The sequence below is a fragment of the Lepisma saccharinum genome, chromosome 28 (genome assembly GCF_977018435.1).
Source record: "Lepisma saccharinum chromosome 28, izLepSacc3.1, whole genome shotgun sequence".
NCBI lineage: Eukaryota > Metazoa > Arthropoda > Insecta > Zygentoma > Lepismatidae > Lepisma > Lepisma saccharinum.
Window position 1 is genome coordinate 43,813,357 of NC_139256.1, and position 23,930 is coordinate 43,837,286.

Below are 23,930 nucleotides of genomic sequence, written 5' to 3' on the forward strand. Positions count from 1 at the left end.
TGTATGCGCTCCGTGGTTTAGTTAGGCGTCGGGAGAGCTTACGAAGCGACACAACTGTCTGAAACTCACATTTCAGGCGCAATTGTTGTTGCTCGCTTATTATGTTCGTCTGAGGGTCCAATGTAATTTCTCTCTGTTTTTTAGGGTCCACTACAAATAATAAATTGCCTTTAAAACAAAGTATATGAAAATCCCCGCACTGTAGATGAACTGAAAGACAATATAAGAACAGAACGTACAAGAATTACAGAAGAGGAACTTAGCGTGTTAATCAAAATGTCATCAAAAGATTCCGGGAATGAGTGAATGCAGTTGGCCACCACTTTGAACAACTCTTATAACACAGTTAGTACTCGTTATGCAATATAAATAGCTATAATAATTGTCTTCGTGCTAAGGATATGTGCGTAAAAATAAGAGGGGCGTTACGGGAAGAAAATGTCGGCATCTGCGTCATGCATCGCCGTCCTGCAATCACGCGCTATCTCGGCCTAGAGCCAAACTGAACGCACTGTTGAGACAGTTTCGCCTAAGCTTGAATTCTCAAGCTCATTACTATATCTAATTGAAGACTAAAATTGGTAAACGCTGTGAGTGCCACAATAATTCAAACACCGTTTTCCACGTTAAACTGTGAAATGTGCCATGCTTGATAATGTGGTAAACGTGAAAAGTGACTGATAGCTCTCTAATTAGTTCAAAGGGCTTGAAAGGGGTCACTAGCGTGAACGTTCTTACGTGCTGATGTGCGGAACGATGCGATTTCCCAACACTTTCGCTTTTGGCACTTACAACGTTTACCACTTTTAGTCCTCAATTACTGTTAAGAGAAAGAAACAACGTACTGGTGGAGGTACATTGCACAGTGATTCGGATTCCATATTGAGGGTACAGTTCCGATTAGTTTGTGACCACAAATTGGTGCTAAAATAGAACCCTTGTAATTGTCTCGGCGTGAATCCACTTTATGCACAGACTAGGCTAATCGCGATTGAACCTGCAGTTTAAAATGGGAACCCAACCACTATGTGCCTCCACTAGGTATCGAACGAATGACTCTTGAAGAGAAGGTGACGGCGTTTCCGTTATGCCGTCGTGGAGGCGATGTGTATTGTTGGTTGTTTTTGACATCTAGAAAAGTCTTCACATTACATTTCCAATGTTACATTTTACATGCTTGGAGTATATTGTGTCCCCCTCACAGAAAAAAATATAGATCCGGCTTTGGGATTCACAATGGTTAGGCTAATACCCTTTCGCTAAGCATTCAAGAGAGTTAGAGGGGGGAAAAACATGACAATAGAAATTATATTTTATATTTTCATCCTGTCATCTGAGGCGATGTACATTGTCTGGATAAACGGCCAAATTAAATAAAGAATATATTGGCACGTATAGTTAGGTACAGGACTCCCACGTAAGCAAATAGTTAGCGCTCTCATCTTTGAACATCTCACACTCTCAAAAATGTCGGTGTTGAACCAGCATCGCATCGTGATGACAATTGGGATGTTGCTATTTGAAGAGAAGATGCAGCGGGCTCCGTCTCGAAAGCCATAAAACAGCGGCGATGGGACTCGTTGCAGTGACCAAGCGTCAATCAAAGTACAGCCACTCTCCAGGCCTTGGCTCTCAAAGGCTGACAGGGATCGCCAAACCGTGGATCGCTACCTGTCATTTCAGTTAGCTCGCAAGTTTAGATTCAAATCGCGATTGCAGTTATCTGATGTTACATGCGACGAGAAATTTTGGAACTAGTTTGCTTTGCCATGTGGACGCAAATGGGGAAAAAAGTATAGAGCACATTGATTGTTGAGCAAGTGATTTTGTCCAGAGATATCTAAAACTAACGACAACGACACAAAGCCTTCCCTTCACATTTCTGTGATTCGTATGTTGTCCTCATAGGAATTATTTTTAAAAGCTTTATACTTTGCAATTAACTTTTCTCGATTTTAATCTTTGAGATAGTCTTTTTTGATTACATTGTAATCAAGAGGTCCCTATTTCGATACCATGTGGAGTCACGTAGATGTTCTGGTCCCACTTGAAATACTGTAGTAGGCATGGTCTCGATTAGCCTATCTGTGCATAAAGTGTACTTCAAACAAAAAGTAAGAAAATAATCTTAATTAATTGCAATGTTGGAAGCACTACGACACAGAACACTCCACAAAATGCATCTTTCTCAAACCGGTTATTATTTGTAAAGCAGTTGCACACAATGTAGTTTACAGAACTTCAAACGGTATCCGTCATCAGGAGGAGCAATAATTTCTCAGCTCTTACCAGCTTACATAAGTAAGAACGGCATGTTTCATGCTTCTAGTTATGATTAGGGATCATGAAGGACTCGTAGCAACAAACATAAAAGCTTTCCCCAATTTGCATTAATCACCACCAAGTACGCATGAAAAGTTGTGGTGAAAATTGCGAACATAGTGAGGACACGTGCTTTACTAACACGTTTGTTCCAAGTGCTGACTGTGTTTTGTCAATACGGTGACCTACTCCTTCAAAATAGGATACATACATTTCCTTCAACACCAAAGGTCAAATTGCACTTGCACTTGAGGCGAGAAATTTCAATAACAAATCTCTTTGAAAAGTTATGAGCTCCATTTTCACTGCAGAATCTTCTTCAATATTACAGAAGTTGAAAATTCCACGGTATCTGTAAAATCTCAACGAAAAGTTGTTTGCCTTGATTTCTTCTACAGCCCATAAAAGTCTGTCGGGTTTGTATGCAGGACACGCTACACACACACACACAGAGAGAGAGAGAGAGAGAGAGAGAGAGAGAAGGGGACACACACACATCTTTCAAATATCTTTACACTGCAATCACATTCAATACCACTACCATTCCGTAGCTTAAACTAACAACTGGCTCAATATTTATTTCATAATATCTCAATGTTGTATTCTGTAATCATTTTGGTGTAGTTTCTGTTTTGCACGCCTCTAGAATTATCCTCCCAACTCTCAAATTGAGAAATCATTAAAAACAATCGACTTAGTCAAGCAATAGACATTCTGGCATGACCATGCTGTGGCATATCAATATTCGAGTAACTACTACGTCATGAAATAAACACCATTTGTCTGCTACCGTGGCAACATAACAAGTAACGATGGATAATGTCTATGTCTGCAGAATGATCAATAACAACATGCTATATTCAGGGTACTCAAAACCAAATCTGAAGGATGGCGTTATGGGAAATATCGACCACTGATATCACTATAACTATTATAGAGAGAAAATGAAATTTTGTAGAAAGGTGGACCTACCAAACATCACATTATTCATGGTCCGGCAATATATATATCTACGTACCTACCACTTTTAAAGGTTGTTTTTCCATACGGCCCCGCAGTAGGGATGAAACAGAGCGTTTTCTTTTATAGGTAAGAGCACGAGGGAAGCCATTTCTGTTACTCTCTGTAGCAATGCAGCGTTGGACCGCTGAACACCTTGCTTTTGTGGAAGAGGCGTATCTTATTGTATGGTAGCTGAGGGCGTAAATTTCGACGCCAATTTAACATTGGGACCAGAACGACACGCATTACGGAGGTGGGTAGTTGATGTGATTTTCAGAAAATAAGACTAGTTAACAGTATTGTGTTATTAGGTTACAAAGGCATTATGTTGTCTATCAATTACCACAATCTTGCTTTACATTAGATATATTTTGTTACTATTGTAAATATATTAAAATGGTAAATGTACAGTCGGACCCTATATATATATATATATATATATATATATAAACACACACACACACACATACACCATTTTGCGAATTTTCCATTTCCTAAGTATATGTACAGTCATTTATCATTTTTACCATTTACCATTACCACATATACTTTCAATAGGATCATTTAATTAAAATCCAAGTCCAAAGTGCGCATGACTGTACTGTACGTTAGACAAAATCAAAATCTATATTAATGAAATCTGCATTTAAATTATATATTTTGCAATTGTATTATTTCTATTTTATGAAAGTTTCCCACTTCTATAGACGATTTGCGGCTACATGAACCTTATAAAGTTATTTCCACAAAGAAACACCCATGACAGGACTCGAACCCTCAACACGCTGGGACACCGATTCGGCAAGAAAATATTTTAAATAATAATGCTATAATATTTATGACGTTTAGTGAAAGCAGCTGCATGTATTATAATTAGCCTTATAAATTGGCAGACTATATACGCGCATCTTTGTGCACCGATGGCGTAGTGGTAATATCGTCGCTTTATAACCAAGGGGTTTCGGGTTCTATACTCGGTGGAGGCTAGTGTTGTCCACGGGACGAGACGGGACAGGCTTTTAAAAATTCGAGACGAGACGAGATTGATCATTGTCGAGATGAGACAGCATTTCCACGTGACAAGACAGGCCAAAGTCTCGTCTCGTCGGCAACACTAGTGAAGGCACACAATGGTTCGGATCCCACTTTAAACTTTAGGTCCAGTCCCGACTAGCCTTTCTGTACATAAAAAGGACGACTTAAAACAAAAGCTCAGACTAAAAACTCAAACTATTTATTTGCACAGTAGACAAAAAAATATATAACATTTTGTTGAACACGTTTAAGTTAATAAATGTGTCTTTTTATAACTTTCAGATGTCATTTTCCAAATGTGCATTTGGAATTATTTTATATTATTTAGTCATTTATAATATATTATGATTTAGTATACAATTTTTCGTATACAGGCAGTTGATAACACAGCACTTAATAACTGATTTTAAATTATAATGATTGATGTGATTCTTAAATAAATAGTTGCACTATATGTGGAGCGACCAATAACATTTTTATAAGCACAGTGCCAATACTTTCATTAGAGAGAGGGGGTGGGGCTCTTAGTGGAGGAAACGAACGGGGGAAAAATGGCCAAACATGGAAATAATCTGCAACACAAATGGTTTTTGTACTAGATTTTGCGGAATGGTATGGTATTAAAAATCCGCCATCCAAATGTTTGGGGAAAATTCGCCTTCTTGGAAAATGGTGGCAAAGGTAAAATTTTTCATTAATTATTGGAAACGGTCTACATGACCCAAAAATGAAAGCGTATGGTTTTTTGCGCTAGATTGTATGAAATGTTTATTTCTTTTGCTGCTCTATTCTTGATATTGTATTTATCTAATGCGCAGTGGAGTCGCCGCATCAATCGGTGTCCATTCACAGCGTAGAACGGTTATTTTGACAAAATCCTGTTTCCCTGCTGGCTGCTTCGGGGAGGAGCCCAAGCGGTAGGACTACACTCTGTCCCTATAATCTCTGGAGCAGGCGACCGAAAGCAAGTGTCTGCGCAAGTAGACGGCTCCACCAACGGACCCGTGAGAGGAACGGGATTGCGTGGAAGGGGAGGAGCGACTGCAGTTACCAGCCTTCGAGCAGCGTTTAAAGCTTTTGCCCTGGCCACTAGATCCCCCCCCCCCGCTTTTCGTTTGACGCTAGGCGCGGTCTGGCTCCAGAGATAGATGGGACAGGGTATAATTGGTTGCTTGCTTGACTGCGAGTTCCTTCGTAGGTAAACACGGCAACAGAGGGTCTCTGCCATAGGGACGGTCCCCGCTCAGGCTGAAACGGCGGCTTCACTATACACACACTATTTATGGAACTGATCCTTTGAATATAGCCCAAAAATTTTGTGGGTACGTCCCTGTTCCATAGTCATCACTTCGACTTTCGCCCTGGTAATGACGTCACTTGGCTTGTAGCTTGCGTGGTTTGTTGTTATTGATCAGAAGAACTTTAATGTTGCCTTACAAAGGTCAAGGCCACATGACGTTTGCTGCTCGATCAATCTTGAAACGAGGCAACAAATTACATGAAGTAATATTTAAACTAACATGACACCGGTTATAACACACACACTCTGGCGTACGCAGTAGGGAGCTGATGGAGCTAGAGCCCCTTCCGAAATTTTGAGAGAATGAACATTTTCAAATGAACTCGGGAAAACCAATGATGTAAATGCAGACCCGCTGTAAAATGAACCCAATGGATGATATTCAGCAAGCAACTTCCCCCACAATTCATTGTGCGAAAACACACCCGCCGCCATGATTCCGGCAAACGTTTCGGAGCGTGTTGGAAACACGTTTGATAAATATTGAGCTCACAGCTTTTGGTTTTGAGGCAGTGATTCAAGGTACAAATATAACGATTATATGCCAAATGTAGTCTTTCACATTTTGCTAAGACTCGTAACAATGACCAGAGTATCTAAAAAGATGCTATTTGCCACAAACAACGTTGATTGATAAGCAGTATTTCAGATTTTCTGTGAACATTACTAGAGATCGTACAATAACCACACGCGTTGCAAAGCATGCGGATGTAAAGAGTAACATAAAAGTCATATAACGCAAGCCGTAAACACGGCACTTGCCTTTCAAATACGATTCATATTTCACCCCGCATTGGAAAAATCACGCCATCCACCGAAGAACTGTATGAAGGTGTGATGTTCTCACAATTAATACATAAAGAATGGCACACGCACACGTACACCCCCCCCACACACACACCCATACGCAACGCATTAGCACCAAACGGAAACTTCATTTGAATATATATAATAATACAACTAAGAATGTTATAAATCGGGTCATTTTCATGCACGCAGCATTTGCCTCGCTTCACGCTTGCTATGGTTTACCGGACTGAGTGCCGGACCATGCTGTTTTGGCAGATTTCCCATTATGCTCTGCGTAGCTGACGTCACAAGGAATATCATCCATTACCATGTCTGTCTTTGAAAAACTTTTTAAACTAATGTTAAAACTGGTATTTAGTTACGATATATTTTATAGTGTGCAACGTCCATTCCCCAAATCGCAGCTATGTAAACTACCTACATTTACAATTGCAGACCGTCAGAAAAATCTTGCATACGCTAGTGCGGACGCAGCCCCACCCTTTCGCACACACCAACCATCACCCACATATGCACGCAGGGTGTCGCCGTTCATCAACAATCTAGCAGAGCTTGTAGAGTACATCAAAACGTCACGACTTTTCGTGGTAACATTTTGCTCGTTGAAGCGTCGTTTGGACGCTGCGAGTCCTCGAAAACCAACATTTCCTATCGTGTATGTACGCACCCGTGCGGTACAGGTATACATGAATCATGAGTCTGAACTTGTATACAACGTCAAAGCATTTTTAATCCAAATTGAATTTTATGATTTGTAAAGTATTATTATTAGTAGTAAAATTAGAGTGCGGATTTTTGCCTATTGGCCATTTTTAGTCCTTTGTAGTAAAACGTAGGCTTTAATGTTTAGAATTCGTTTCATTTTGTTTCTAGACCGAAAACGTATTTTTATAGTGCCAATAAATGCCTATTTTGAGTAATTGTGCCTAAAATACCTATTCTGCCATTTTTTGTTACTTCAAATTTGTTAACTCGCCTTTGGCTTTCCCTACATTCAAGAATGTAAGCCTTTGTTGATGTTGAACTGACTGAAATCTGGTTTTCGCGAGATTTGAGGGTCTCAAGGAAGTACCAAATTTCCCTTAATCAGAGCAAGCAAACTGTGGGTGACTCACACTTGGATAAAAGACGCCAACCCACCCCTTCCTTTTCTACATGAAAGCTTGAAGGAGTCAATCAGTTCTCATTTGCTTTGTTGTGTGTGTGAAAGGAAGTAGGTGTTTTCCGCGAAGATATGGTATTCATTTGTTTAAAATAGCCAAAGCAGAAGGCTGCCACTGACGGGAAATTTGATTTTTGTTATTTAGCGTCGCTTTTCTCTTCTTTTGGCTAATCGCAACGATGAGAATGAGTGATGATGAAATTGATGAAGGTACACTCACAAAGAACACCCATGCCTATTCAAACCCTGAATCCTCCTTGGCGGAGTGGTTAGCATATCGTGCTACGACGCCAGGGGTACCGGGTTCGAATCCCGGCCTGAGCATGGATGTTTGTGAGTGTCCATTCATCAATTTCATTACATCATCACCCATCCTCATCTTTGGAAATGAGCCAAAAGTGGCACAAGAAGTGAAATAAAATAAATCAAATCATTAATTCAAAGCCTGGATCCCAGATTACAGTGGCGGAGATTAGGGGGCGTTGGGGCAGTTGTCTCCGCCCCCTTCTTGCCACTTTTGCCACCGCACTATAGTCTCTTAATGCTAAGCTTTGTCTATCGCTGCTGTAGTGGTCGTCCGCTTTGGAACCTCACTTTACTTCAAAGAAAGTTCTGAATGATCAGTTTTCCCTCTAAGAAACACGTGTCAAGTCCACGTGAGTCCATTCCTACCAATAGTGTCCGTTCAAGAAATGATAGTACTTGTCAATTTTACGTGATCTGAATGAGATGTTGCTAATTCAGTTCCTTTAGAGATTTCTGAACGTGAGGTTGCGGTTGGTCATCTTTTCTAGGTTGTGTCATTGGGTTGTGCTATTTTCTTATACAATATAAAGACCTTGGTAGTACGACGTTGCAATGCCTAAACACTGCAGGTACAATTTAGACAAGAGCTCTTCTCAGAAAAACAGGTGCTGGCTCGATACCAGATACGCGTCTGGTCGGCTTCCTCTGGGGTTGTGTCAAAGAAACCGAACTGGCGCTGCGTACAAGACTTGAGTTGTGCTGTACTAACCACTCTGCCACGGAGGTTGGCCGCACTGACAGTGACAGAACAGTAATTGTTTTACTGTTAAATTCCTCCATTGTTAAATTGCTTCACAAATATATATTCCTTTCCCACATGGAGAATACTACAATGTAACATGTATAGTTCTATATAATGGCCTTGTTCAAAACTATCAGCTGCTGACGTAATTTCCGATTCGTTCGATATCCAGTGGACGGACATAGTGGTTTAGTCCCGATTGCTCTTTCTGTGCATAAAGTGGACCTAGAGTAATTTCCATCTCCTCTGATAATGTTTTTGTACCTCTAGCGTTATTCGAAACAACGGTAAATAGTGAACAATGCGATGCGCACTCTGTCGAGCCATGATCTTACATTACCTCAGTTCTGAACAATATAATGCTAACTTATGTGGCCACTATGCTCAACCTTATGTCCCAAGGAAAAGTAAATTGTCCTTGTCCCCAAGTCTTGGAAACCAATCGCCGCCACCTGCAGCCCTCATCAATGGTGATGTAACTAAAATAACCAAATATTGCAGAGTTCTGGAGTCTACCACTCTTCACAAATAACCAATTAATTTATGGAAGGAGAAAAAAATCTTCCAAATCTTACAAATCGTCAGTTATTTTCGTAGGTTCTTATAGGTTCATGTTAAAAATATTTAGTTCAAGGAGGGAATGGCATTGCCCCCCCCCTTCCCTTTTAGGTACGGGCCTGATTATATCACAGAACATATAAAATTTCATGCATTGAAAGAAGTATGAAATGTTAGTACAAAAAGATATTTAAACTTGTCTGCCAGTGAGATAGAAAAAAATAGCTAACAATCGCATTATATCTGCCAATTCTTATCAAAGAAACAATTACAAGACCCTGGATTCAATTAGTTAAAACACTATTTAAGTTATTTATTGTATTTAAATTTAGGATTATATGTCCTTTGTAACATTATATTAGACGCTTATTTACAATTATCTAGAGTACTTAAAATAAGTTATGTAAAAGTTATAATACCTTCTAGAAAACGTTACGTTGAAAATATGGACAGTTGAAGTATGTGACACTTTTTCTGAACACGAGTGTACAAATACAGGGGCATCATTGATTTTATGGAAGTTACTATTACCCATACCCTCGTCAGGACTCTAATCTGGACCCCAAATAGCAACAGCATTACACAACAGTTCATCACCAAGTCCGTGCGGTTTTCCTTTGAAGCACTTTTTATTTCAAAATCCATCAGGAAGAGTCTATTATTTTTGGTGATGTTAGAATATAAATTATATATTGTGGAGTTCTTTATCCAAATCTGGATATTGAGGAAGGTACTGTAAATGCAAAGACAAGATTTTGAATAATGGAAAAATACTAATCAATTACTCTAATTTATTATGATACAAACTTCATTACAGATTATTTCAACGAACTGCTAATAAAGACTAACCTTGAGATATGCCAGTGTTTTTATTCATTGTACGTATCTCAATTACACAGTGAACTCAGCTCGAACGAACGCTATTATGCTTTATATGTTTATATTATACATATTTATTTATGAATATATATTTATATTCATATGTTGGGGAGGTTAAGCATGGGACCTGAAATTATTGCCCCTCTTATAGGGCTGTTTCTGTAACAGAATTTAAGTATTACAGTATATCACAATATTATTATGAAAGGGAGGGGTTATGTATATTGTTTTTATTAGTGAGTCCTCATTTTGCCACCTTTTCCTGTCTTTAATGTTCTATTTTTATGAATACTGGGCCAGAGGGGGTGTTATGATCCCCACCAACCCATCCTGGGCACGCCACTGTGACCTTTCGTGGCTACCAATGGAATGGCATGCCTGGAACAAGCCTCAGGCAGTAGATGGGTCAAGTTGGAGGTCGCTTCGCCATCCCAGAACAGCTTTGTCGCCAGAGTAGGGAAGTACTCAAGTCGATTGTCGAATGCGAAATTCTTTGGCCTGTACCAAAATGTGTTTTAGATTTGGCAATAATGAAAGTGCATGGGGAGGGGTTGCTGTTTATATTATAATATCAGTATGACGGCGTTGAAAGTCCCAGATTCTCTGTGGCTTAGCCGTTGCGAAAGTGATTTTCTTATGGTGTCGCTAAAATTATTATCTTGCCGTTTGGACCAACGTCGATTTACTCGCAAAAGAGAGTAAACTAGAAACAAGTCTGGTGCGGACAGTGGCGAACCCAGAATTTTCCAAAGGGAGAAGTTACGTCAGCCCTCATTTTGCCATCTTTTCCTACCATTGATGGTCTTCTTTTTAGGAAAAGGGAGTATTGGGCGGGGGGAGAGTTCGGACTCCGCCAGGAAGGTTTACCAAGCACTATAATTAAATGTTGAAAATATTATTTCTTAACATTTGTTGTTTAGTCGATTTGCTATTTCCGGCGAACCTATTGGAAAGCAAGGATTATAATTTTGAATGACAGAACCAAAGAAGATTTATGCACCCTACTATGTCAACTGGATCTAACATTCTTTTTATTATTCAATAAATATTCAATTCTTTATGTATTTTACATCAATTTCCTTAATTTTGGCTATCTAAACTCCTCCTCCGTAGCCGGCGTTCACTCGTCTTAAGATCGTTCGCTGCGGGATACGGCTGGGGATACGTCGGGCTGACCCCCCGACTATTCCAATACTGGTTGAAGATCTCCACGCTTAGAGGTGACGATAGAAAGTGTGGGAGGGAGACCGGCAGTCGGTAGGTATGCCTAGGCCCTTCATGGGCTGTTGCGCAACGGATTATTATTATTATTATTATAAACTACATGTAAGCTAGATAATGAAAAAGTGCTGATTTATTTTTATACCGTCTTTTTACCTACACATGTAATAAAATACAATATTAATTAATAAGCATATTTAATTAATTTAATATAATTAAATTAATTTACACAAATATTATGATTATGAAACACTTGGTTCAGACAGACCCCCCCGAAATATGTTTCTAGATACGTGCCTGCATGTGTATTATTACTGTCGGATTAAAAATTATAGATCCTTAATTTTGAACTCCATTTGAAAATTAACCAGTACGCCTACGTAAAAATGGGTTACATCAAATTTTAGCTTTTTCAATTCTGCGTTAATCTATGCTTGCTAATCAATTTTTTTTCGAGTATGACTTCTATTTGTTATTGTCGTGAGAACAAAAAAAAGTGCGGGTTCTTTTAGTTTTGCAAACGATCGTTCTCTTTGAAATTCTATAAATAAAAGAACGGGTGGTCCGATAGTAGTAAAATTTTAAAATGGTGCAGGCAGAAAGGTTTTAAATACAATTAATTTTTAGATTTTCAAAATTGGTAAAAAACCGCTCTGATCAATTATATGAATCAACTTTTTGTTTGGATTGAACAGTTCTACAAATACGATCTTGGTATTGTTTTGAAGCTCTTTGCATCTGTTTTTAAAATCCATTATCAGTGTTAATTCACATGGAATGTGGCAACATCGCACACAATGATATTGCTCGCTGAGCCTTCAGATACTTGACGCGCCCTTGAATAAGAAATCGAATAAAGAAAAAGTTTCACATATGTTGGCAATGCTGCGCACAGAGAGGCGTTCCTGAAGTGATAGGACCCTTGAAGAGCCTCCAGCAAACTTTCCTGAATAGCACAACTTTAGAACCGAAGGTCTGACTACACGTCCATTGGCAACTTTCGCTAGCAAGTTGTCTGTTTGAATATGAATCAAGTGTTCACATTTTTTTTTTCAAAAATATTTCTGATAGTGCCGTAATCTTGTAATTATTTGTATTTCTTCTTATTTTGCTTTGCACTTATGTCACTTTTGTAATTAATCGCAACTATGAGGATGGATGATGATGACAACACGAACATACCAGGACTCGGAACCTAAAGTGGAGAAGTTTAGATAGACCGACCGTAACGGTCTGTGCCATAACTCTCAGTACTCAGTACACTTACTTTCTGAGTGACATTAGATTTAAAATTCATTCTGCGTGGACTTGGTTGATGATCCCTGTTTCTTTGTGGGAAGGGGGACTTATTGTTCACATCTCAGAAACAATCATGGCCCATACTTGAAGTGCGACGTTCTAAACACTACATACGGTGATCATCTGAACAAGATCTGTGAAGACCAGTGGCGTGCCGTGACTTTTTCAAAAGTGTTACCGGCTATCAGTACGACAATTATGCCTGCTAGACTTTATCACCCCCCCCCCCCCGATAAAAGAAAAAATGTCTTCGAGCTAGATATTTGTTCATTTCGTTCTTATTTTGCAATCAGCACAGTGATTTAGCCACAAACACTCCTACAAAGAACTAGCACTCATGAGACAGTTACCACGAAAATCTAATGAATAGTGGTAGACCCTTGTCAATTCTTCATCTGTCTCTGTTTCTTTGCAATGAGCTGCGAAGGGGAAGAAAAAGAAACACACTTTTCTCGGGTGAGTTTGACGTTTGTGTGGTGAGCACCGAGCAGACGACAAAACTCCGCTCCTTTGTGGAAGGGCAGCCCAGTTGTACGTACTACTGTTGCCAACTTAGTATTTTGGAGCAAGGTTTGTCCAAATCACGAATCACACCAAGGAACGATATTTTCGTCTATTACCTAACTGGTCTCAGTTGTAGTTCAATCCAGCCTTGGCTCTGCAGTCTACCTCTAGTTGTTTCACAGAAATGTTATTCCTATTTTAGGTAGGATTTAGCTCTTTTCTGTCAATCCGATGTGACAACACTGGCTGATCCGGTAGTCTGAACGGCAACAGGGCCAAAATCCTTCCCCGCTCTTTCCTTGCATTGGCGCCCTCTTCTCCCTTGCTGCCTCCTCAGGTTAGCGGAACGGCCTCCCTCTTCGCTTCTGTCGGCTGCAGAATGTGTATGTGTATGTACATATCCATTATCTATTCTTTACACTTCTTAAAAAGAAACAGAAATCTACTTCGAAATATATCATTAATCTTGCAATTCCTTCTCGGTGCCATAATGAACTAAGCTTGTATCTCACAATATAGAAACTTTGTTTGAGAACTGCGGACTGGACAGTGCAGGCACCCAAGCACTGACTGTTTACAGTAAACAGATTACTATGCAATGGAGGAGATTTGGAACTGAAATTCAGTGCTGCTAGCAGACTGCGGCACTATCGTGAAGTCAAATGTCTTTGCAGCATCTTCTTGTAATATAATTAAGCCTTGTATCCATATTCGTCTTCCTCAGACGAAGAACTAAACTAAAAAGATGAAATACACACCCAGAAAGATTACATACACATAGCAGGATGAGTAGCCACACAACGACAAATCATGTTGACAGTCCTTATCTTGGACTTCGTCTGAGGAAGACCCTGATACAGGGTTCAAACGTTACTTGTTAAGTGTTTTTATATCTTAATAAACTGCCTTGGTCACCAACTTAGTGCTTTTAGCATCTTCTTGTAACTCGATAACTCTTGTATTATCAAGAGGGAGCGGTCCAATGTACAGTTAGATTGTTTAGTAAAATGAGTATTTTAGTATTATGCATTTAAATATAAATAATGTTGTGGAAAGTATAGTGCTAATCATTTCATCTTTCCCACCCGATTCCAGGACATTTGTGCATACCAAAGAAACTATTCGGGACACCAGGCTAAATTATATCATTCCGGGATTGTCCCGGAAAATCTGGGACGTATAGCAGGCCTAGGTATTATCAGGATATCAACATCCAATCTATCAACCAGGCCATCCAACATTTTGACACACTGTTCCAGTGAATGAGAGATAGCCATTTCATATTTTTGGAATATGTTGCAATTTATTTATTTATTGTATTTATTTAATAGAAGATTCCAAATACAGCGTTAGCCATTTTACATTGGAACGAATTTATAGAACAAAAGGACAGAAATAATAACATATAACAACAAAAATAATAACATAGATAAATTACATGAGGTTAAGAGACTTACATACTTTTAGTTAACTTTCTTCTAAAACGGTCCAGATTTTCAAAATTGTCTATTTGGTTTCCAAGATTATTATATTCGCTGGGCAGTGTATGGAACAGAGAGCGCTGGATGAGGCACAATCTCGGCTTCTGAGAAGCAAAAAGTTGAGTGCTTCTTGTTGAGCGGGCAGGCACACGAAAGTGAATGTCCTGAAGATGGCGGTCACTTCTGATGTTGTCATTCAAAATTTTATGTAGAAATATATGGCCAGCCAGTCTATGCCTCTCTTGAGGAGTTTGGATATTTAACATTTGCAGGAGGATGGACTTTTGCAAGTGCTTTGTAAACGGAATTCGGTGTCGAACAATAGCCAGGAAGAAATTTAGGACGGAATTTAGTCTATCTGAATTTGAGGGGTATGCCATAGACCAGATCGGAGAACTGTATTCAATTTTAGGTGACACAAAAGATTTGTAAAAGGTGCTGAGGGCAGTCAAGTTGTTTATTTCGGTGAAACGATAGAGAAGACCCAGCATACGCATTGAACCCTTTGTGACTGCAGAGATGTGCTCAGAAAAGGAAAGTTTCTCGTCAAATATGACGCCCAGGTCCTTTTGTGCGGCAACTCTTTGAACACAATTATTTTTTATGAAATATTTAGTATTAAATGTGTTTTTCTTTAACGAGAAGGTCATCATGATAAATTTTTGAGGGTTGAGTTTTAAGTTCCATAATTCACACCACTTTATTAGAGAATCTAAATTCTTTTGCAAAAGTGTCATGTCACTGAAATTTCATACCGTTAGTGGTCATATTCAGGGATCTCGCACCTTCCCACCAACGATCTTGTTTTATTAAAAATTTTCCCTCAGTAAAATTTTTCGAGGGTAAGAGTTTGTGTTATAACAACAAAGATAAGCAATTAGTTTGGACTTCAAACATACTTTACTAAGAAGAATAACATCATAAACACAAAGAAGGAATAACAAATAATGATGTCAGCCTGTGTGTGAATGTTGCATACATCTCTCTCTCTCTCTCTCTCTCTATGGCTGGTAACAGCATGGGGTAGTAAAAACATACTTCTACAGGCATAGATAAGATTTTAAAATTATATCAAATTGGGCTATAAAGAAATGGAACCGTAGCTGCGAAGGTGGTTGTCTGACCCGGCATTTCCCGTGAAGATCTGTTGCCAAATCTCACTGGGAAACTTTACCTTAGTCCAGAGACCGAAGTCCCCTTTCTAGATGCCAAGCTAACGGTTCGATTCCAGGGTACATGTGACCGGATCGGACCCTCATCCGGTATGTAACATGTTCCTCCACTAATTGGCCTCCCAAGTGGAACTTCCCGTCACCAACTGCACAAAAGTCGCTCAAACAGTGAAAGATTTATCACAGCACATTGTTAGTTCCCAGCTCCTCTGACCGAATGGGGGAAAAATCGACAAAAGCAGAGAAACACAAAAGGTTCAGAAACGTGGTGTTTTTCTACCCAAGCTTCAAGAGGATACGAAGTTACAGAAAAATATAAAATAATGAAAACCTAGGATATAGAATAATAAAAAAGTAGGTGACAAAACTAATTGTCATAGTTGTCATTGTCACCCTAAGCCCCTGGAACATAGAAATTAGACCGACCTGTTATTTCTCCTCCCATTTCCCACCTCCTTTTGCTGGGAATGAAATATAGCACTTACATGTTAATTTAATAGGAAACTAATGTCTTCTTAAAGTTTCTCATTTCTTGTCCCTCCACCTAGTTATCTTTAATTTGCAATCGATTTTGCAGATGTGAACAAAAACACACACACAATGTGGGATGCACAACAGACTGTCCTTTTATAATTTTTATTAGCCACATTTCTTGAATACTAAGTTTTCTTTTCATCGGATTCAATGTAAAAGAGTAAGTACATACAATTTCTACAATGTCTAAGTATGCCAGCTACATCTAGGTAGGGTGGTGCAAATTCGGTGCAGGGGGTGCGAAAGTAATTCTCATCCTGGGCGCTGAAATCTCTAGCTACAACTCTGATAAGAAAATATTTCCTTTCTAGAGCCCATTAATAAATGTACACCATTATAAAAACATAATACAATACAATTATGAAAATGCAATTATCATTTTTAATAAAAAGCAATAATTAAAAAATATCTAAAACTTATTAAAAACATTTCACCTATCTTCAAATTTCTTGATATTTTGAACCAGCCGTTAAAGGAATTAATTTGCTACTTTATAAATGTAGCAAATTAATTTGTTTATATATGTTTATAAATATATATAAATAAATAAATGAATGAATTTTAATTAATTATTTAATAATTGACATATATTTCATGACATTTTATATATATATATATATATATATATATATATATATATATATATATATATATGGGCTTGGCCCCCCTCAAAAAAATCCTGGATACGGGCCTGTCTTGTAATATTATTTTGCGGTCTCAGCTGGTTCATTATTCCCTCAGATTTGACATCTTGACATCAATTGAACAGTTTTGGAGCATACTAATTTTTTTGATAAGCTCAGAATGCATTGCATTCTGTTATTCTCTCTATGTTTTCTAATTATAATTCATTCTTAAAATCATTAACATAAACAGGTAAAGAAAGAAACTTAGATGAAAACATCGCAAGACAATGGTATTCCTGTTCGTAGTAAATACACTACTGTTTGTGAAAATTCCAACACCAGGAAGGAATTATGCTAAACGCTTAAAACGTACAGGAAATGAAAACCCGGGTAATGCATGCAAATGATTAGAATTACATAGTGATTGCGCATGTGTGAGCACAGTAGTACCTTCTTAACTGTCACTCTAGGCCCATGAAGAGAAGGCTGTTGAGGAGCCAGACCAAGGGCCAGACAAGTAGTGTATCGTGGTGAAACTTTCCTCCACGAGTCACTATATCTCGTCAACGTCAAACGATGCAATACCAACGGCAGCGTTCGAATGGGGACGAATGGTAGACCTGGGAGAAGGTGATTTGTGCATCACGGCATTGTTCCTCGTACGAGGTTTAAAGCTACGATAGCGATTTGTGTTTGAAAGTAGTGGACTGAAGAGAAAATCTGGCAGTGGACCACAATAAGTATTAGAACAACAGTGGTGGAGCACTGCAACTGGTTTAACATGATCTGCTTCCACAATTTGGTTTTGTTGCTTCCCAAGTTCGTCGGCGTCTACTTCGCAAATGACCGACTTCACGCATTCCTTCGCGGCGGGTTGCCTTGAACAATTGACGTCTCAGGCTACAATAGTATTTTTGCATATGTTTTTTTTTAAATTTATTTTACTTCGTTTTTCTGCCACTACGGCTAATCGCAAAGATGATGAGGAGTGATGATTGAAATCGATGAAGGGAAACTCAAAAGGAACACCCATGCACAGGCCGGGATTCAAAACTGTGACCTCTGGCGTCGTAGCGCGCAATGCTAACAGGCAACAATGGGTTCGTGAATGAAGACGATGACGTGCGAATTGGCAACTGTTTTCGGACTAGTCCCGTTTTAATTGGACTACAATGATGGCAGCATATGCAGTATATGATATCGTGGTGAGTGTATCTTCCAGTATGCATTGTCCAGCGTTATACCAACCTAACAACAGGTGTGATGATATGGGGTGTCATTGGGTATATTCGTGATTTCGCCTGGTAAGAATTGAGGGTACTCTCAACAGCAACCGCTACATCGGGCAAGTAGTAGAGACAGAAGTCATACCTCTCCTTCAGCGCCCTCGTGGCGCTATATTCCAGCATGACAATGCCCGTCCACATGTTGCCTCAGCGTTCACACCTTAACATCACGACAGATACAGCTTCTTCCCTGGTCTGCAAGGTCGCCAGATGAGGAAGCTTTTGAACATGTTTGGGATGTACGCACTAGGTAACTAGTCCGTCAAAGCCCTCCATCTGCCAATATCGACGAACTTTGGACTCACAATCAAGCAGCCTCTCAGGCAAGTCACCAGGAAAATATCCAAAACCTGTTGGATTCGATGCCACGCAGCTTGCGGAGGCTTTACAATCTACGTAGTACTATTATATTTTTTTAATGTAATATTGTTGTATTGGTTCGATACTTCGATCATTTATACATGCCATTATTAGAAATATATGGAATAAATTTAATTCCATTGACATGATTCCTTCATGGTGTTGCAATTTCCACAAACAGTAGTGTACATTCAGCAAATAAATGTATGCATTTAGAATTTTTTTATTTACTTTACATGTTTATTTTAATGAAGCGGTGTTACTATTATATTTATGATATGCAGAAGCATTTGGGTTGTTGTTCTTGTTGAGTTGCTCCACAGATAAGGGTACATTTATGTGTGGTTGCTGTTCCACGTCCACTTTATGCACAGATAAGCTAAGTGGGACTGGTGTGAACTTCGGTCAAATACAGAGCATAATAACTTTATATATCAAATATGTGAAGCATAATTCTTAATACGCCTATCCGAACTCTGGGCTAATTTAATCGACAAACAGAACATTTACTGTTTTCATATATTGTACTTCATCGGAATATATTAACAAATTTAAGGTTAAAGTATTTATTACAAGGGCCTCTCCGATGGCGCAGTTGTAGTGTCGTCGTCTTGAAATCAAGGGGTCCAGGGTTAGACACCCGGTGGAAGCTCATAGTGGTTCGGATGCACTTTAAACTGTAGATCCAGTCCCAATTAGCCTTACTGTGCATAAAGTGGACTTAAAACACCAACTCAATCAATCAATCAATCAATCAATCAATATTTCTTACAAATTACAGTACTACTGTGTGTACATTTTTGTCACTGTAGTGGTATTACGTATTTTATTGTCGTTCTGAGGGCTTTGAAAGAGCTTCGAAATATATTTTCTATTTCTTTCATTTCAGATCAACTACTTCTTTACATATCTTGCCCAGGGTTATACCACGAGTCATCCCAAGAGATTAGACAAAGTGAACGTTAGATAGACTTATTTCCAGCTAGCAGTCATACTGTGAAGATCGTACATAGGGATTTTCTCAGTACTTCTTTACAAGCAAATAAGGCTTTGCGTCGGGCTGTTAGTGTAGCTAATAAAAATGCCAACAGCAGTCTACAAGACCTGTTCCTTTTGTGGTAAAGAGGTGGAGGAAGAAGAATTAGAAAATCATCAGTTAATCTGCAGAGTTGAAGAAGTTGAATGTGAAAATGGATGTGGGTTTGAACTTCAACGTGAAATGATGAGTCAACACGTGAAGGAGAGCTGCAGGAAACGAAAAGTCCTATGTGATCTGTGTAAGGAGACATTTTCACAAGAAGACGTCGAGGATCACAAGGTTCAGTGTTCACAACAGGTTGTGGAATGTGAACTGAAGTGCGGTGTACAAACGGAGCGCTCTAATTTGTCCAAACACATGGCCGAGAACTGTTCCAAATCACTAATAACCTGCTACTACTGTGGCCAGGAGGTGAAGAAAAGCAACATCAATGATCATGCCAAGAAGTGTGACGGGTCTAAGTGCTTGTGCGATAAGTGTGGAAAGATGGTCCACGAAGAGTACATGGAATTTCATTTGAAGGAAAGGTGCGCGAAACGCATAATCCAGTGCGTGTTTTGCGACGCTAGTTCAATGGCAGACCTTTTACCGGAACATTTCGAAACCTGTGAAGATGTCCCTGTCCCTTGTGAGAGAAGCTGCGGAATCAAGTTACCCAGGAAGAAGATTGGTGACCACTTACAAGAATGCCCGAAGAGAATGGTAGAATGTGGTTATTGTGAGAAAGAAGTCGAGGCACAGTTTTCAGAGGATCACCACGCAGAATGCCAGAAGTTCCCAATTCCTTGTCCTGAGAGTTGTGGTGCTGAAGTAGCAAGAGAATACGTGGAAAGACATTTGGATGAAGAATGCCAGGAGCTCTTTGCTGTCTGTGCTTACAAGGAGATGCAGTGCAGCTATGAAGGTTTTCCTGCACGGATGATGCAACACATGAAGCAAGAGGTGCAGCATCACGTGAACTTATTAAAAGACAAAGTCGAAAATCTTGAATTGAAATTGGAGGGTGAGAAGAAAAGAAATGAAGAAATGCAGAGGGAGATATATAGATTAAGACATGGGAGCTTCTTGTGGAAAGTGGAAGACATAGGTGAGAAGATAGAAGAAGCTCAGAATGATGGAATTACCAGGATTTATAGTCCATCCTTTTACAGCAGTAAGCACGGGTACAAATTAAGAATGATGTTGTTCCCTGATGGTGATGGTTCTAATAACAAGGGCCATTTAGGAGTTTACATTCAAGTAATGGCAGGAGAGTATGATTCTATTTTAGAATGGCCTTTCACGAAACTTGTAAAGTTTAGATTAGTTGACGAAGAAGCGAAAGGTAAGGACATTGTTAAAAGTTTTCGCGGATTTGATGCTAAGACCTTTATTAAACCCAAGGACAAAAAATGTAATGTGGGGGGATGGGGTATTCCTAATTTTGTCTCTCACGAAAAACTCAATAGCGGAAGTTACATTGTAGACAATGCCATTTTTCTGGAAATATCTGTGGAAGAATGATATTAATGCTGAAAAATATGAAGTATGAGCAGGACGATACTGTAGTTTGTGATTCTAGATATAGTTCTCTGTGTTAGGAAATATTTTTGTATGATTTAACACATAATTTAAAGAAAAATTCATGTTGGTTTCTAATATACAAGAAAGTTGAGCAAATTCAGTTCATTAATATTCATGGGAAATTTTGAGCTATTTGAAGTACAAGAGATTTAATACAATTAAATAAATGCTACAACCAAACCATGCTTTTGTATTTCTGAAAATTGTTTATACATGAAGGAATGCAAATTTATTTCTCATTTGTTACACTCAGTTTGATATCTACATTAACCTGTTACATCAACTCCTATAGGCTCTAACGTACACAGGATTTATTTTCGAAGGCGGCTGGAATTGTAAAGGATGATGTTACATAGCTACATTCTGAGGAAAGGAGGGGAGATACAGAACAAAATATTTCGTAATGGTCGTTTCTAACCTTTGTTTTAAAAGTTGTTCAAAGACAAGAATGGTAAAGGGTGGTCAGTTAACAGCAGTTTGCATTTACCACTTTAGGTTTTCCCAAGGTATTTACTGCTGTTATTTGAAAATTTTGGATTTCTCAAAATTTCAGGAAGAGCTGTAGCCCCGAGAGACATCCTTCGTACGCCAGTGACCATAGGAGTAAGACATGGTAACGAAGATAGGATTTTAGATTGTAGTCGCCATAGTCAATACATGAAAGCATATATTATGTTTTATCTATTATGACGACAGTGGTCGCGGTTTCGAATCCCGGACTGAGCATGGGTATTCTTTGTGAATGTCCCTTTTGTCTCGAACAAAATTTGCATTTGGAGGGGGGTAAAGCAAAGTGTGGGTGCAAATGGGAAAAAAGCAAAGTGTGGATGCAAATGGGATAAAAGCGAAGTTTGGGATCCGAGCGATATTTTCCGGCCGTGCCTGCCACACGCCTTTTTATTTTCTCCATAAGAATAACACGCCTGGAATGTAAGCATACCTGCCGAACGTACGTTATGGCCTTCAAAGAGTCTGATGACTATTATATATATATATATATATATATATATATATATATATATATATATATATATATATATATATATATATATATATTTGGGCTCAAAGGTATGCAGAAGATCATGAGCACTGAATACAAATTCATTTCAGACGTAGATTTGAAAGCAGTGGTTAAGTTGATTGAAATCTAGCATTTCTTCAGGGAGCAGGCTTAATTTGTCTCCTACACTGACTTCCTGCGTAATTTTCTTTAGAATGACGTTACTCGTCACCATAGGCGTAACTTGACGGGGACAATATTTGGCAATTGACCCCCCTCCAAACAAAATCATGTTTATGAAAATTTATCAGTTAATGTTACATTTGTTAACTTCCTGCAGCTCGAGGAGCAAAGTAATGTGTAATTTGATGATTTCACAAATGAAACGAGTAGTATAAATTTGTGCATCTGAGACCAACTCTGATTTTTTGACCAAACGACCACAAAAAGTTGAAAAACTCACTTTCTCTCCCTGTTCCGTGCCTCATTTATTACGCTGACGACGTTTCACGGGCGCAAAAAGGCAGTGATGAGTGAAAGATGAGCTCTCATCTCCTCATCCTTCTCATCTTTCTCATTCTCTTTTTATTCTCTCATCTTCCTCTCATCCTCCTCTCATCCTCCCATCTTTCTCTTATCCTCTCATTTTTTTATTTTCTTATTTTCTTATTTTTTGAAAGATGAGTGCATCTTATCGTAATTTTCCAAGTCTGGGACCAAATGTTTATATATCACGACCTACGTAAACCTTTTTTCTCATTCTCTCATTCTCTCATTCTCTTATTTTTTGAAGGATGAGTGCACTTTATCGTAATTTTCCAAGTTTGGGACCAAATGTTTATATATCGTGATCTTCGTAAACCTCTCTTCTCATCCTCTTATTCTCTCATCCTCTCATTCTCTCATTCTCTCATTCTCTCTACCTTTAGAATATTGTCGTCAACATTAGAGATGAAGTTGGAGTGCTGGAATCAACGGGGGCCAAATGTTTATATATAGTGACCTTCGTAAACCTCTCTCTCGGGGGGAACGATGTGGCATATACACACGCGCGCGCTCTCATCTTCTCATTTTCTTATTCTCTTATTCTCTTATTTTTGAAAGATGAGTGTATTTTATCGTAATTTTCCAAGTCCGGGACCAAATGTTTATATATTGCGACCTACGTAAACCTCTCCTCTCATCTTCTCATCTTCTCATTTTTGAAAAATGAGTGCACCTTATCGTAATTTTCCAAGTCCGGAGCCAAATGTTTATATATATCGTGACCTTCGTAAACCTCTCCTCTCATCCTCTTATTTTTGAAAGATGAGTGTATTTTATCGTAATTTTCCAAGTCCGGGACCAAATGTTTATATATTGCGACCTACGTAAACCTCTCTCTCGGGGAGGGAACGATGTGCCACACACATACGTGCGCGCGTTTATGTATTGTAACACAAACAAACAAACAAATAATAATTGTTGTTTTTTAGGATGCCTGGCCCCTATAACCTCGCCAGGGTGCGTGGTGCCCAACCAAAAATGTAAAAGTTTTCTAATGGCTGCGGTTATAGATTACCGCACCTCTGTAGAGTTTCACGTGTTTTTTTTTTCCCCCAAACTTCCATGAAACCCTACAGAGGACCTCCGTAATGCATGCAACGTGTACTAACGACTCTAGTGTTATTTGATGTTGTGATATTTTTTGGATATAGAGTTTTATTATGAGATAGATAAAAATAATTAT

At 38.8% G+C, this 23,930-nt stretch overlaps 2 protein-coding genes across 2 annotated transcripts in view; both read left to right on the top strand.

The window, feature by feature from the left end:
• Window positions 1–23,930, top strand: part of LOC145981061 (TNF receptor-associated factor 4-like) — a 203,373-nt gene that overhangs the window by 85,107 nt on the left and 94,336 nt on the right. The window lies entirely within an intron of this gene.
• LOC145981062 (TNF receptor-associated factor 4-like) lies at window positions 3,462–22,033 on the top strand. The gene is made up of 2 exons (XM_083114179.1): window positions 3,462–3,577; window positions 19,489–22,033. Exon 2 carries the CDS (start codon window positions 19,681–19,683, stop codon window positions 21,139–21,141), a length of 1,461 nt encoding a protein of 486 aa, XP_082970305.1. The 5' UTR covers window positions 3,462–3,577; window positions 19,489–19,680; the 3' UTR covers window positions 21,142–22,033.

What these genes read in the sequence shown, in the direction of transcription:
- LOC145981062 (XM_083114179.1), top strand. Translation starts at nt 19,681, where the DNA reads ATGCCAACAGCAGTCTACAAGACCTGTTCCTTTTGTGGTAAAGAGGTG.